Genomic DNA, 15393 nt, shown 5'->3' with positions numbered 1-15393 from the left:
CTCATATTAAGGTATCAAAGATTCGCTTTAAGTTAGATTTGGCTCCAGGAACATCGATGGCCACAAGCGTGTAAATTGATTGTAACTATTGTTAATGTTAACTACTTTGCTACACTCATTTGTGCAATGGTTCAAACTTTAAAGGCATACATAAACCTATTTGGTCAGTTGAAATACGAAAATCCAAATGTTTTTATCTTTAAATGTTCGGCAAAGTGAATAAAGAACACGCTAAATATAAACTATTATAGAGAAACTTATCTGTTTACCTTTGCTTAGGTTTTTATATCAAAATTAGTTAAAATTTGTCTTTATTTGAACAACTGCCTGTGCAAAATTCCAGTTTATTCTTTAAAAAGTTATTCATGAACTTCGCAAATTGTATAGCAAAAAGTGGTAAGACACTCACCATTAATACACCTTTAATTGCATTTGTTTAAAGTTTAAACAAAACTGTGTGTAGTTGCCGTGAAGTTTGCTACATAGAAACTACACAGGCATGTAATTATCACCAGAGCAAACTGTTGTTTCTACATGCACTTTTCAAAGTTCTTTTTAAATAATATTAATTCACACTCGTTTCAGCGCAAACTACAAGCATCTTCAAAGCTCAGCGAGTCTCGGCAAATTTGAGCTTTTGGAAGTGTAGAAAAAGTTGCGGCAGCGGCAGCGAGAGCACTTCGTTTCCACACGCCGGCTGCTACGATTCAGTTTTGACTCCACCGCCGCCGCCACGACACTGTTCTTTTTGCCTGTTTGCCAGAAGTCTCTGCGTTTGTTTAACAAATAAAACACTTTCGAGTTTTCTGTCGCCCACAAAAAACATCCGCAACATGTCGTACCACAAGCCAGAAGCTAAGACCGTTCAGGATTTGAAAGACTTGGCCCAGAAGCTGCGAATTCATTCCATCACCTCCACTCAGGCCTCCAAATCTGGGTAAGTGTATGCCTGGTCGAAACATTCACTAGCATTTTGTGTGTATTTAACCATATTAACATGGAATCCAAAAGTTGTGCACCTTGCACTTGTTGCGCGACCGGCAAAGGTGACCCTGCCAGGCTTGAGCTTGCAAGCCACGTGTTTTCGTCACTGGAACGCCGTTCCCTTCTCCATACAATTTCTCGAATATGCGAATTTTTTGCAATGCTTTGCAGAGTGTGTGTGTGTGCTTGCTGATAAGCCCCATTTGTGCTTATTGCTAATTTTTATAACTGACCTTTTTCGACCTTGAAAGTTACTGCCTGTCTGTTACTGCTTTTCGGTAATTTTGTTATTGTTCGCTTTTTTCGTTTTCTGCTTTAAAGCGTCGCCCCAACACACACTTTCGCATGCATATATGTATGTACACAAGTACTCACGTATGTATGTATGTTCATTTGAAAGCAGAGGTTCCAATCTAGTGTTCGAAAACTCCCATTCTCCACTGTCGAGAAAAGAGACAAGGGGATGAAATCCAAATAAACCTAACAAAAACAGATAAATGAAAACTTTTATTGCTGCTCATACTCCACTTTGGTGGCTTCTGCGAGATAAGATGTGCTCTATATATGACCTTTGCCGGCAAGATAACCAGAGTTTTGTTGGTTCGTCACGTCATGACTTACGATATGACCGATTAGACCCTCTTAGAGGTGACCAGCCCATGCCCTGCCCGGTGTGTTTAGCGCATGATGATCGAAAGACAGTGAAAACTGCTGATAAAAGAGCCAAGCCAAGTGACGCGACATTCAGGATCACCTTCATTAGTACTTGGAGTTTGCTGGAGAGGCGGAGAGGACGGACGACATGCAAACGCAGCGTGTAATTTGAGAGTTTTGTTTTTTGAGATTGGTGTATGCTAATGGCAGACCAGATCGATGCCAATGGAGTTCAAGGTCCTCGAAACCGGTGTGGTACAGATGTGTACGTTCACTCAAATATCAGTCTAGGTTGTTTGTGTTGGCGATAAGATTTATTTATACACGAATGTATATATGTATGTATGTATGTGTTTATGTATATAAGTAAATGGTGGGTAAGACGAGCCCCCCTTTTGCAGAGTTGCGTTTTTTGTGTGGTTGGATTTTTGCCAACTCTCAGCACATTTTGTAGATACTTCACCATTCTCTTTATCTGTGTACCTATGCGTGTACATATGATATGTATGTATGTGTTCGTGGCTTTATCTGTTAAATATTTGTTTCTGTCATTTGGATTTCCTTACTGAAGAACAATTCTGGGTCCTTTTCTGTGCTATAAATAAAATATAAAAATAATTATAATTGTTATCTTTTCCCTTCCAACAGACATCCCACATCATGCGCCTCGCTGGCCGAGATCATGTCCGTGCTGTTCTTCCAACAGCTGCGCTTGAACATTAAGCATCCCCGGGATCCATCCAGCGATCGTTTCATCTTGTCCAAGGGACATGCTGCACCCATTCTATACGCTGCCTGGGCCGAGGCTGGTCTGTTCTCCGTGGATGAGCTGAAGAACCTGCGCAAGATCGACAGCGATCTGGAGGGTCATCCCACACCTCGTCTCAATTTCATTGATGTGGGTACCGGATCTCTGGGTCAGGGCGTTGCCGTAGGCGCCGGCATGGCCTATGTGGGCAAGAACCTCGACAAGGCCGACTACCGCACCTACGTGGTTGTGGGCGACGGCGAGTCCGCTGAGGGATCAGTGTGGGAATCGCTGCACTTTGCCGGACACTACAATCTGGACAATCTGTGCGTGATCTTCGATGTCAACAGGCTGGGACAGTCGGAGGCCACCTCGCTGCAGCACAAGATGGATGTGTACAGAGACAGGCTCGAGGCCTTCGGCTTCAATGCACTGGTTGTCGATGGCCACGACATCGACGAGCTGTGCAAGGCCTTCCACTGTGCCGCCAACACCAAGAGCAAGCCAACGGCAATCATTGCCAAGACCTTCAAGGGCAAGGACTTCCCCAACATTGAGAACCTCGACAACTGGCACGGCAAGCCTCTGGGCGATCAGGCCGACAAGGTGATCAAGCACTTGCAGGGCCTGATGGTCAATCCCGACGTTAAGCTTTCGCCCAAGAAGGTGGGCAAGACCGGCCTGGCACCCGAGGTGGACATCACGAACGTAAAGCTCTGCACTCCACCCAACTACAAGCTGGGAGACTCGGTGGCCACGCGTCTAGCCTACGGCACAGCTTTGGCCAAGATCGGAGCTGACAACGATCGTGTGATTGCTCTGGACGGAGACACTAAGAACTCGACCTTCTCCGACAAGCTGAAGAACGTCTTCCCGGAGCGTTACATTGAGTGCTTTATTGCCGAACAGAATCTGGTGGGTGTGGCCGTCGGTGCCGCCTGCCGTCGTCGCACCGTGGCCTTTGTTTCGACCTTCGCCACGTTCTTCACACGCGCCTTTGACCAGATCCGCATGGGCGCCATCTCGCAGACAAATGTGAACTTTGTGGGCTCCCACTGTGGCTGCAGCATCGGCGAGGATGGCCCCTCCCAGATGGGACTCGAGGACATCGCCATGTTCCGCACCATTCCCGGCAGCACGATCTTCTATCCCTCCGACGCTGTCAGCACCGAGCGGGCCGTCGAGCTGGCTGCCAACACCAAGGGCGTCTGCTTTATCCGCACCTCGCGTCCCAACACTGCTGTGATCTACAACAACGACGAGCCCTTCACCATTGGACGCGGCAAGGTGGTGCGCCAGAAGCCTTCCGACGAGGTACTCCTCATCGGAGCTGGCATCACTTTGTACGAGTGCCTGGCCGCCGCCGATCAGCTGGAAAAGGAGTGCATCACAGTCCGTGTCATTGATCCGTTCACCGTGAAACCACTGGATGTGGATCTAATTGTGGAGCATGGCAAGCAGTGCGGTGGCCGTGTGGTTGTCGTCGAGGATCACTACCAGTAAGTAGACGCGACATCCCCTTCCTTCTTCTCTTGCTAATACGAATACGAATTCTCTTGCAGGCAAGGAGGCTTGGGAGAGGCTGTGCTCAGTGCCCTGGCCGAGCACCGGAACTTTGTGGTGAAGCATCTGTATGTGCCCACTGTACCACGCTCGGGTCCACCAGCGGTTCTCATCGATATGTTTGGCATTTCGGCACGCAACGTTGTCCTCGCCGTCAATGCCATCTTGAAGAAGTGAGGAACCGGCTGCCAATCCCTAAGAGCCTTCAGCTTAATTTCCATTCCACATACACCATTCCCCCCACCCTCCCCTTTCACACCTGCCCACTAATTCGAATTCTAATAACATAAATAAATTCGTTTTGATAAAAATTATTCAACAATTACGGTTATCGATTTTTGGATATCGCACTTCGATGCTCCTTATTTATTCGATAGTTATGAACATGTTTTGCATAAAATTATTGCTATAAATTTCTGGGTATTTGTAGATCAAATTCGCGTTCGAAGCGATACACAACAGATGGTGTATCTACCTACCATCTTAGAAATATAACATTGAATGTTAAAGGAAAACTCAAAACGAAACTTCTTAAAAAGAAATAAACAAATAAACAAAAAAGTTACTCGGATTTTCAACCCGAGATTTGCTGGGCCTAGGCTTCGACTCCATTTAAGAACAACTTCTTCAAGTCCTCCAGACTCAGACGTCCACCGGCTGATGATAGTGCGCTTTGGTCTGGCTGAAGCACGACATTGGCAATCTCCAACTTGTACTCCTGCAACGCATTGATACGCTGCTCCATGGTGTCCCGACACATGAAGCGATAAATGAAGGTCTGCTTTTGCTGGCCGTAGCGGTAGATGCGATCCTGCGCCTGTCGCTGCAGCTGCGGATTCCAGTGCAGGTCCACCAGCAGCAAGTGGTTAGCCACATTCAGATTGAGACCAACACCGCCAGCGGTGAGGGAGAGCAGCAGCACCCGCTTGTCGTTGAGAACCATATTGAACTCTCTGAGCACCTCTTCGCGCTCCTTGGCATTCAGCTGGCCATTAAAATCAAGCGTCTTCCAATCCCGCTCATGCAAATAGTCACGAATTATGGATAAAAAAGAGGTCCATGTGGCCACGACAATGACCTTGTCATTTGTCTCTTCGAGTATTGACTCCAGTCTCTGAATAACGGCTTTCAGTTTGGCCGACGGCTGACTGGGATTGAAAATGGGATTGTTAATATTTAGAAGTTCCATGGCTCCGGCCAAGTCACTGAGAACATTTTCCTCCTTTGGTTTCACTTCCTCTGTGTTGGTTTCCATTTCTAGCTGGGCCCCGAAATCTTCCTCCACTGGCTGCATTGGGTCTTCCGTTTTGATTTCAACTTTTTTTTCTTCGCCGTCGGAGCTGCAGTCACGTGCAGCGTAATTCTCCAACTCCTTCAGTGCATCCAACTGCAACGAGCCGCCAATATGCTTGAGATCTAACTTCAGATCACTGTGTGGCATGGCTGCGTCCATGAACAAAAACATCTAGAGAAAGAAGAACGTTAAATGCAACAGCCTCTGGCCTCATATAATCTACTCACATTAACCATAAGACTGGGATGACAGCAAAACTGACGCAGGCGCAGAAGCAGCACCAGGATAACGATTCCCTTTACCTTTTCTTTGGGATTGTATCCCAGCGATCGAAGGAATCGCTCGTATATTTTTGTGTACTTTTCCTCAACATGATTTGTGATGAATTGTGGCTGTCCTTGCAAAGAAGAGTAATTCAAGTCGTTGTTTCCGCGCTCGCGCTGCATCAGGAACTGGGTGAATATTTTTTGAGAGATCGACGACAAGATCTGATAGACGGCCATTTCAGGCTCCGAGAGCTGTACGTGTACCACCTCGACCATCAGTTCAGGCAGTGCTGGCATATCCCCGGAGGCCTGCAGCTGCTGCTTGGTGCGACGCAGCATCAGTGGCTTGATGATGAAGCTCAGGCGAAAGTGAGCTTGCTTGCCATGGTTGAGCATCGTCTTCCACGTATTCAGGTGATTGAAGTGCGGCACGTTCAAGAAGCGCAGCAGGGCAAACACATCGATGGCCCGGTTCTGCACGGGTGTGCCTGTCAGTGCCCAACGACAATGTGCGCGCAGCAGGTAGACCGAATTGAAGCATTTGGTCTTCGTGTTTCGTATTATGTGAGCTTCGTCCAGGATTAGACGCTGCCACTGGACGGCCAGCAGAAGGGAACTGTTGCCAAGTTTCCCAACCTCAGAGGCGACGGTCTGGTACGATGTTATAACCAAGTCGTGGCGTCTGAACATCTCCAAGGAGATGTTTTGCCGATAGGCACCGTGAAAGATCAAAAAATTAATGGTATTTGGGGCCACTTTAGTGGACACTTCCTGGGCCCATTGGCACATCACGCTCATGGGGCAGACCACTAAAGTGCCCGCGTGCGGATAGGGACCACAGTCATCTTCCTCTTCAGATTCGGTTAACTCTTCTGCCTGGGATAACTCGGGGCACAGACGCTTTGGAGGCGTAGGTTCCTCGTCTTCTTCCTCAGAGAATTCGTCTTCAAAGATGTTAAACTTGTACAACTTTTTAAACGGCATCCATTTCGCCGCTTGTGCCTTTTGCCTTTTCTCCATTTTCAGCTTCTTTTTCTCCAGAGAGGACAAGATCAGTGAGATCATGCTCAGAGTCTTGCCCAGTCCCATGTCATCTGCCAGAATGCCACCGCTAATTTCCTGCCGTTCCCGGAACTGCATCCATCGCAGGCCACATTTCTGATGCTTCATCAGGCCCACCAGCAGGAGCGAGGACTGCTCAGCAAACTGATCTCCACTGGGCGTGGGCTCTTTTGGCTCGTAGATTGTCTGTGAAGTACGAACAAATAATACAACTTGCGAAGAAATCATTCAATTGATTGCGTTTTACCTTTAGGCTGGAAATAATGTTCGCCTTGTGCTGGTAAAACTCAGCTGGAGTGGTGCCAGCTTTGTCCCGATGGCGGTTCAGACCCGAGAACAGTTTGGACCATTCGGGCTTCACGTTCGCTTGGGTCTCGGCACTCCCGCGCTGCTCCTCGTCTACACGCAGAGTGTCTAGCAACTTCCCTTTAGCAATCATACGATAATTTTCCTTTTGCAATGTTCCTTGAATGCTCGTCAAATCTTCAATGTCAATAGCTCCTGCTCTAGACGCCACCTCATCAAGCACTCGTTTGCGCTGCTCCAAAGCGAGGACCTTCTTCACATGTTGACCAAACTCCACTCTCCTTGCTTCATATTCCTCACTGCTGACCAATATGACGGCATCCGATTCACTTGCATATTCTGTAGGGTTTACATGTGTTAAATTGCACTGCGTGATGAAATATTTGTGTGTAATTAATAACTTACCGCTGCTAAAATCAAACTTCGTATCCTCCAATTCATCGTACGACAATACTGGCGAGTCTTCGTCCTCTCCGATGCTTTCATCTTCATCGGAGAAGTCTTCTTCACACTTAAATACGTTAAGCGTTTGGTTTTCCATGTCTTTGAGCGTGGAAATTTGGCAGCGATAATCTATGGATTGCCTGCGAGTCGCTTGGGAGAATATCTACAGCTTAAGTTTAATTAAGTAGCTATATATTTTGTTCACGTTTCACACGTTTTGCTGGCATTGCAGCATGACAGGTCAGTTTTAAACCTAATCGCGCGCGAAGCCGGAGGACGATAAATCTGCATTAAGTGATGGAGGTGTCCATATTTTGTTGAGGGTATTTTCGGTGTTGCTATCGATGTTTGTTGATGAGGGCATGCAAGGAGTTGCATTGGAGAAGAGGTGTACAGGTAATTAAACAATATGAAGTTTGAGTTGAAATGTGGTCACCTATATAATTTCATCAAATTATATGTTATAAGATTTAATATCTTGGAATGATATGTAAGTTCAAAGGCAATAGAAGGCATCCTCAAAAGATGATGACATCTCGAAGACTTCCACCAAGTGGCCTTACCTGACGTAAATCAGTGAGATTCGATTCAGAACTCCAAATTAGCCTCATTCTTAAAATATTAGCCCATTCTTTAAAGGAAAGAAGCTTTTTTGTGACTTATAACTCCTTAATGTTGTTGAAAAAATCAACAATTGTAAACTCTTTTCTTATATTTTTTTCAAATATTAACCCTTCTACATAGGAAAAATTACTTTTCGCCGAACATATATACCATTTATGAAAACTAAATGGTTTGTGGTTTTACGTCTTATTATTATTTTTTTGGTATTTAATCGCTGCCGAGAAATTGTAAGGTCGATGAGTCCGCAATGACCAGGTACTTCAGTTCTATGATGGGGCTGTCGATATTTTCTTGCGTCTTATTAAATCGTTTTTTGAAGCAGGCCGCGACACTCTGACCCTCAAAAATATACCGAAATATACTTTCTCCTATTTCAAATATACCGTATATATACCAAATCGGAAATAATTTTCCTCGAGTTTGATATTCTGTTTAATATTACCAGCTAGTTAGGACTCTCGCCGCTGAAACTATAATTTTATTCGATTCATCAATAAATTCTCCACAAGACTAGCTAGTTTTCATGACTAATTCTTCTTGGGTTACCTATTAAATATGGTCAACAAAAAAAACAAACCAAACTAGCGTCCTGTTAATTCATTATTTTAAACAAGCGGTGGTCAGAGTTGGTAAATGGCTAAAAGTCAGAAGTTAATTAACCCACCGAAGATTGCAGCATGCCAAATCTAAATTATTTATTCTTAATATCACATCAGTGAATAGATCGGCACGCAAACATTCACATGATTTTCAGTGCGTTTGTGTGTTTAGACATGTCTGCTGGGTACGTCCGGCTGGGTCGGCTACATAACACAGGTACACGTGCTCTCTCTCTCTCTCTCTCTCACACAAAGCTACACCTTCGTGTGTAGTGTTCATGAAGCTCAAATTCAGGCAGAACGTGAACAAAAGCCATCTCTTGTGCTGACCAACCGACCAAGCTTTCCCCTCCAGCCATCAGCATGACAAGGCAAGTCAAGGCAATCCATATGCAAAGCGTGAACGAGCCAGGGGGCAGGGGGACGGGACAGGAAGAAGGTGCGTATGTATGGGTCTGTAGGCACATGAGATGGCATCGCATGTCGCCAATTACCCGCATAATCTTGTAATACTAACCTCAACCAAATGCCCGTGCCTCTCCGCAGAATAGAGGACCAATTTTGGTTTCACTTACGCCCCACGAATTCCCTTTAACTCCCTTTAAACACTGCATTAAATAGTAGAGATTGTAGCCTTTCCACGTGTGAGTGGTGCAAAAATGGTAATAACCATAACACCCGAGCTATTAAAATTAATTACAAAATTATAAACAGCTGTTAGCCTCCCTACAAGCACTTACAAACACTGGCATTTGTTCTTGACTCGTAGGGCGGAGTTGCAAGTGGCCGAGCCAAATCCTTTTCTAGTGCGGACATCAATTATTTTTTTCCAATTCTTCTGTAACTAAGATCCACACAGTTCTCGATTTGCGGCAGTGCTCAGTTCTCTGTCTGCAGTCCATAACTTTTTCAGCTATCAATCAGAAGCTGTTTTAGCAATCGATTTGTATATGCTCCCATTTGCATGCATGTATGTATGTAATGTATGTGTGTGGGATGGCCTGCAGCAGCTTTATGAGTTATCCAATACTATACAATTAGCCAATGCTTCGATGGACTCTAATTTCAATTGCCTCTTGTGTTCACTTGATCTGCGGTTCAAGACCAAATCATCGTCAGGTGACCCAGTAACCGATCATGTTAGCTGTGATTGCTGTACATTCAATTGCAGCATCAGGTTTTTGCGAAAGGTAAACGAACGAAACGTGAATCAATCAATAAATCTACTCAACAAAGCGAATCCGAAACGAAAGAGTACAAAGCAGTTGCAATTACGGTTGGTTGGAGTATGAACTGAAGAGAAGCTCCGAAAAAGATACTCCAAATTCGAATGGACCACTCAGCTGTCTGCTTTCGTTTAGATGTTTCCGCATTTCCGCATCTCAAGGTTGAGCTAATGCGGCAGAAACACGTTTTACTTTCCGCATTGAATGCAACTCATCGTGATGCACTTTAAGTGTTTTTTTTTTGCTTTTCCAATTGGTCGAACCGGTTGGACGCGCACTTCGACAGAGTGAGAGACAGGCCAGAGGTTTAAGCCACAGTCAGCTTGAACTTGACTTTGGCAGACGCCGAAAGAAGGAAGCAAAGAAAGAAAGAAAGAAAGTATTTGGCCACACGCTGGCACTCACGCTGTCACACACGCTGGAAGAAGGGAAGTCGAACGGGACTTAAAGCTCTCGTCGCTCTAGGGTCCGACTTCACCTGCGAAGCGATTGGAGCATCTGCTGTATTATGAAGCAGTTTGAATCTGGCTATCTATCTGTGAATAGCCAGAGAACTACTCGATTCCCCAGATGTAATTCCACTTAATCGATCGAATGTCATTCAAGTATTGCCAATATAATATATTGCTCTATATGGCGCTCAAGTTCTGTTATTAATTTAATCCCCCCCCCCGCCACCTTAAAGAGATCATAAATCAATGAAGTTGGCTATTGTCCACGCTCATGTTGGCCAACACCAGCGCCGAGTAACGTGTGTGTTCCATTCACCGGCTGACAGGAACATTTCAATTACGTTTTATTGGCGGGGACCACACCTGAATATGCGCCACTCCATTGTCAATCATGTTTATTCAGCTCTGGCTTTTGATTACCTTTTGCCTCCCTCTCCCCTCCAAAGCTGCCAAAGTAGCCAGCGGCTGTTTGTCTAACAAATCGAATAAATTCTTTCTATGCGAGTGCCTTTTATTGGCTGGTTTTAATAATTTAGCACTCTGATTCTTCCCCTGTCAATGTTTAATTAATTAGGCACCTCATGTGCGTCATGTGCAAATATTTACCACCCTTTTGGGGGCCAGTTCTGGGCACTTAACATATATTTAAATCATTATTTTCACTGCTCTCAATGAATATTCATTCATGAAGTGTATGCCAAATGTTTTTTGTTTTTAATTGCATTGATTTCCCGGCAAATCAATTAATCTGCCGCCGCATGCATGCAGATTTTCCGCGTTTCCATTTTACTAATGCACTTCCACCAGCATTGCGGCCTCATTTATTAGCCTAATTATTTTTTGCAACCACCATTTTGAGTGAAACCGAAAGCCAGAAAATACCGAACCCGAATCCTGAACGGGGGAGTCAAGTGGGACCGCGAGAGGAAGAGGCAAAGGAGCGGGAAAACCGCTGTGGCGGCCATAAATTTTCGTACTATCGATCATTGTCAGGCTGTGAGATAATTTGCAATAAATCTGTGCGGCATTTTAGAATCGAATCCAAGTGGATGCTGGGGTACTCTAGCAGATAGTCGGGGCGGGCAGTCACCGAGTCGCTCTGAGACTGCATTAAAGCGAACACCACACAACATAAATTAGGATAATTACAATTGCACCCACAAGTGCCATTCGAGCTCTCTGTCTCTGCCTCTGCCTCTTGCTGTTGCTTGCCGCGGGGACGCCAAGAATTTTGATTGCATAAACAGCTGAAAAAAATAACAAACCAACAACCACAATACTCGGAGTATTGCAAATTGTCCGCAACCGGGCGCACCATTGGAAGTGAAAATGAAAACACAGATCCAATATCCAAATGGTTTGAATATTAGCCAAAACAAAAAGGAATTACAAACGACAAACAACGAACCGTTTGATACCCTGGCATAAGGCACAGCATAAGGCTGACTTGAGTCTAAAATGTGGACTCTAAATTGTGCGCAAAATGCATACAAATATAATTCAATATTATATTTCTGGGAAAGGTATTGGGCAAACCCCATCAGTAGCTAGCTGGCCAAGCGGAATTCTCGGAGCTGTACAATTAGGAGACTCTTAAAATGGCCGCAAACAAAATATTTGGCAACTCCTTTGGCCTGCCCGGCCGCCAGACATGGCCAGCTTCATGTTTGGCCGAAATTAGTTGGCCAAGCGCTGACTTCTTGTGGCCAGCGGGGGCAGGCAGCGGTGCGTATTATGAGCACCGTTCCTGCTGCAAAACCCAAAATCAATTAAAACGAATCGCTGAAGCAAAGTTCCAGCCGCCTGCGAGTGGCTCATTCATCCGTGACTTTGCACTTTTGCCGGCGCCAGCATTGCACTGGCCACCCGCCTGCCTCATTGTCGGACTCAGACTTGGCGGCGTTGCGCATGCGCAGAGGTGTTGCTGCTGCTGCTGTCTGGCATTTGATATGCTTCATATTGTTTTGCATGCCGACTCCAAGTCTGGCTGTCTGTCTGTCTGTCTGTCTGGCTGGCTGTCGCTGGTTTAATTGCAACAGGCCTGGCTTAGAAAATTGATATGGAAATGGATCGGTTAACTAATTTGGAGCTTACGAGAAATGTTTAGCTAAGGACTTGCGGCCAATTAAAGTTAGTTATTGCACGGCAAGCGCATTCCCGAATAGCAGTTATTTATTTGGTAATAGATTATAGGTAGCAAAACGAGTGCCAATGCCCACAGTCTGGGGGGTCAAAGACTCGCTTTGCACTCGCAGATTTCCATTCCAAAGTCAATCGAGTCCGAGGCCACGCATGTTCGAAACTCACGCAACTAGACATTGAATGGGCAGCCCTGGCATTGACTTTCCACTGCCAACGTACACACATTCCCGTTTATCGACTAAACTGCATGGCTGCAACTGGTTTCAGGTCTGTCCCTGAGATTGCGTACACGCAACGTGTGCCCGCGCGACCACGCAGGCGCCCGTCGAGCCGGGTAATTGATGTGTGTTGCAGGCTGCCTGCAATTTGCCACACTTGTCACTAGAGTGGCCAACACATGTTGCACCTCGATTGACCAATTGATAATTTAATTCCATTTGATTTGCTGACAGACTTTCACACTTTACCCGACGGCCAACTTTTATATTGTTGCTGCAGATTATGCAAATGCAAATCGATTACGGCAATTAGTTGGCCGCAACTTGAGCAATCTTTTAATGGCAATTATACGAGCAAAGGATGTGCCAGAATGGCCATGAAGTGGTGCAACTTGCTGCGTGGAAGCTCAATTAGCAGCTGCCTCAAGCGATAAGATGAAGGAGAGAAGGCTCCTTTCCCACTGCCAGCTGTTATCTCTGGCAAACTCATGGAATTCTGCGCTTTCTCTCTGGTTTGCTGACACGCTTTGTGGCTCTGCCTTGGCCTGGACCTGTGCTCGACTTGCACTCCGCTTCACGCGCTCGCCTAATTAGTTTTTAATCCCTTTCAGTGGCACTAAACCGACTTCATGGTTTGCCTCTAACTCCTGCACGGAGCAGGAGCCAGCCAATTCGCTGCAACTCGTGGAAATGTCAGGTCTTTTTCCTATCTAATTAACCTTGAAACCGACCCGATCAATCAATTGAAAAGTTTGTTTCTTCTGACACCAAATGTGACCTTTGTTACTTTGCTGCTTGTTCGGTTGACAGGCACAGGCACAGGCACAGCCACACCCCACACCTCCCCCAATTCCTGCGTGGATTTGAAAGTGAGAAGGTTTCTGTGGCTGTCAAACGTGCGATTTGACAGATGGCTTAAGGTTTGGGGGCTTTGGCACAGACTGTGGCACACACACACACAGAGAGAGAGAGAGAGAGGGAGCCAAATCGAGATAATGCCAGGGGTCAGTCAGCTATCAGCTATCAGCTATCAGCCATCAGCCATTTGACTATCATTTCTTGTGGGCGGCTCTGGCGTGACCTTCATAAGTGGTTCATGAATAATGGAGACGCCCACTACAAAACGCATGACACTGATGGACCGAATTAGGGCCTGGCAAATGGATACGTGAGCCTCGACTGAAATATGACGATTAAAGCTTAATCTTTTGGCAGAGCCTGAAGCTCTAATCCTGCTGTGATAAAATTGTTATGCACACGACAAAGGGAGTCATCAATTATTGTCGCGTCTCACAACTCACCGCTGGCTTTAAGTGATTGCATTTTGGGCTTTAAGTTACATTCGTTTGTCAAAGAAGAGCTCCGCTTTATGACTTTTCACGCGAACGAAGTGTGCGATTGCTGGAGGATATCTGGCGACTAGGGGATGCCATTTGGAAAATTGTAAATGCGAGTGGGTAGAACACTTTCTGGGATATTTCTCGCACTGGAGATGGCACACTTCGCGTGGAACTTTGCTTACTGATAAATCCCATATACCCCGAAACACACACATTTTACTGAGCAGAAAAAACGCAGTAACGTATTCTCTAAGGTTTTATGGTGTTCACATTTAATGCCACGTTACGCTCCAGCATCCTCCGGCGGCGTTGTTTACTTTGTTGGCCAACTTTATTTGCTCTCGGCTGACACCGCACGTAGTGCTCCATCGGACTGGGTCTGGGCCGAAATGGGGCAGTTGTCTACGTGAAGTCGTACCAATACGACTCGATGCCTGTTTGGGTGGTCAGTTGTGCAGTTTTAAGGCCTTTTTTTATGCATGTGGCTTTAGGTTTAGATTTTCGTGTTGCGCTTTATTTCTTTTTCGTTTTTGTGAGTTTTAATATTGCGGCAGAATGGCGAACCTGTGGCAACTCCTCCTGTAATTTTCCTCCATTCGCTTGTGCGCACTTTATGGCCTGGGGTTCCTGGTTTTAGGAACGCGGAAAAGCGGAATGCGGCTTGGGGGGGGTCAGGTTTTTGGTTGTTGGCAAATGAAAATATCGAAATGGTTGGACCCAAACTTCAACTATGTGTGATGCGTGGATTGTGTGACATTTTGTGGCAGGGCATGGAGGAGGTGTGCGCGTTGCAGGGGTGCGGTGGCAGCTGTTGAACCGGCCACAACTTGCTGCTGGCTGCCCAGATGTTGCAAGTGAGCCAAAACTCGTTTATTTTGACCAGTTTTGAACTAGCCCAAGTGCCTGAGAACCAACTCCCACGCCGAACATCTTGGAGCTGGGCAGCCCAGGCCTGGCCGATTGCCATCGATTCGTATTTGTATTCGAAATCGAATTCGAATTCGGCCAGCCCGTAGCCAATCAATCATTTTCCATTTGCACAGCGATCTTGGAAATTTGCAATTTAATTTTGTGCCGGCAACGCCCGCAGATCTGCAGAGCTCTCTGGCTGTGGGGTTTGATGGGTTAACCCGGGCAGCATTCAGCCAATTAGCTTCGGTTGGCAAAAGTGACAAATGCCAGGCCACATACAGGCACAGATAGACCCACCCTCGGTGGACCCCTTGGCCTCGTTCATTCGCCAGCTACACCCTAATGATATGGTGGCAAGCTGCTGGCCCCTCGCGTCTTGGCCATAATTTTCGTAATTTCACGTTGGGGTGGCCCCTGTTGATTGAATTCAATTGTTGGCCCCTCAAAGCCAGAGAGAGAGAGAGAGAGCGAGAGAGTGGCAGGCAGGAGCTGTGTCCCAGGCCAAACAAAAGCATAAACTGCACCGCGATCGTGTGGCTATAACTGCTTGATTATGGTT

The 15393-nt window shown here is 46.1% G+C and overlaps 2 protein-coding genes across 2 annotated transcripts; one reads left to right on the top strand and one right to left on the bottom strand.

Moving 5' to 3' along the window:
* Nucleotides 1-705: 705 nt before the first annotated feature.
* LOC117585678 (transketolase-like protein 2) lies at nucleotides 706-4180 on the top strand. Its single transcript, XM_034275280.1, has 3 exons — nucleotides 706-937; nucleotides 2287-3885; nucleotides 3949-4180. The coding sequence occupies exons 1-3, from the start codon at nucleotides 834-836 to the stop codon at nucleotides 4124-4126; spliced, it is 1881 nt and encodes a 626-aa protein (XP_034131171.1). The 5' UTR covers nucleotides 706-833; the 3' UTR covers nucleotides 4127-4180.
* A 149-nt stretch (nucleotides 4181-4329) lies between these two features.
* LOC117585675 (transcription termination factor 2) lies at nucleotides 4330-7572 on the bottom strand. The gene is made up of 4 exons (XM_034275276.1): nucleotides 7283-7572; nucleotides 6819-7216; nucleotides 5471-6757; nucleotides 4330-5414 (listed from the first exon to the last, which is right to left on the bottom strand). The coding sequence occupies exons 1-4, from the start codon at nucleotides 7416-7418 to the stop codon at nucleotides 4545-4547; spliced, it is 2691 nt and encodes an 896-aa protein (XP_034131167.1). The 5' UTR covers nucleotides 7419-7572; the 3' UTR covers nucleotides 4330-4544.
* Between the last annotated feature and the right edge of the window lie 7821 nt (nucleotides 7573-15393).

Source organism: Drosophila guanche, unplaced genomic scaffold, assembly GCF_900245975.1.
Source record: "Drosophila guanche unplaced genomic scaffold, DGUA_6, whole genome shotgun sequence".
NCBI classification, from domain to species: Eukaryota; Metazoa; Arthropoda; class Insecta; order Diptera; family Drosophilidae; genus Drosophila; species Drosophila guanche.
This window is presented reverse-complemented; position numbering and strand designations above follow the sequence as displayed.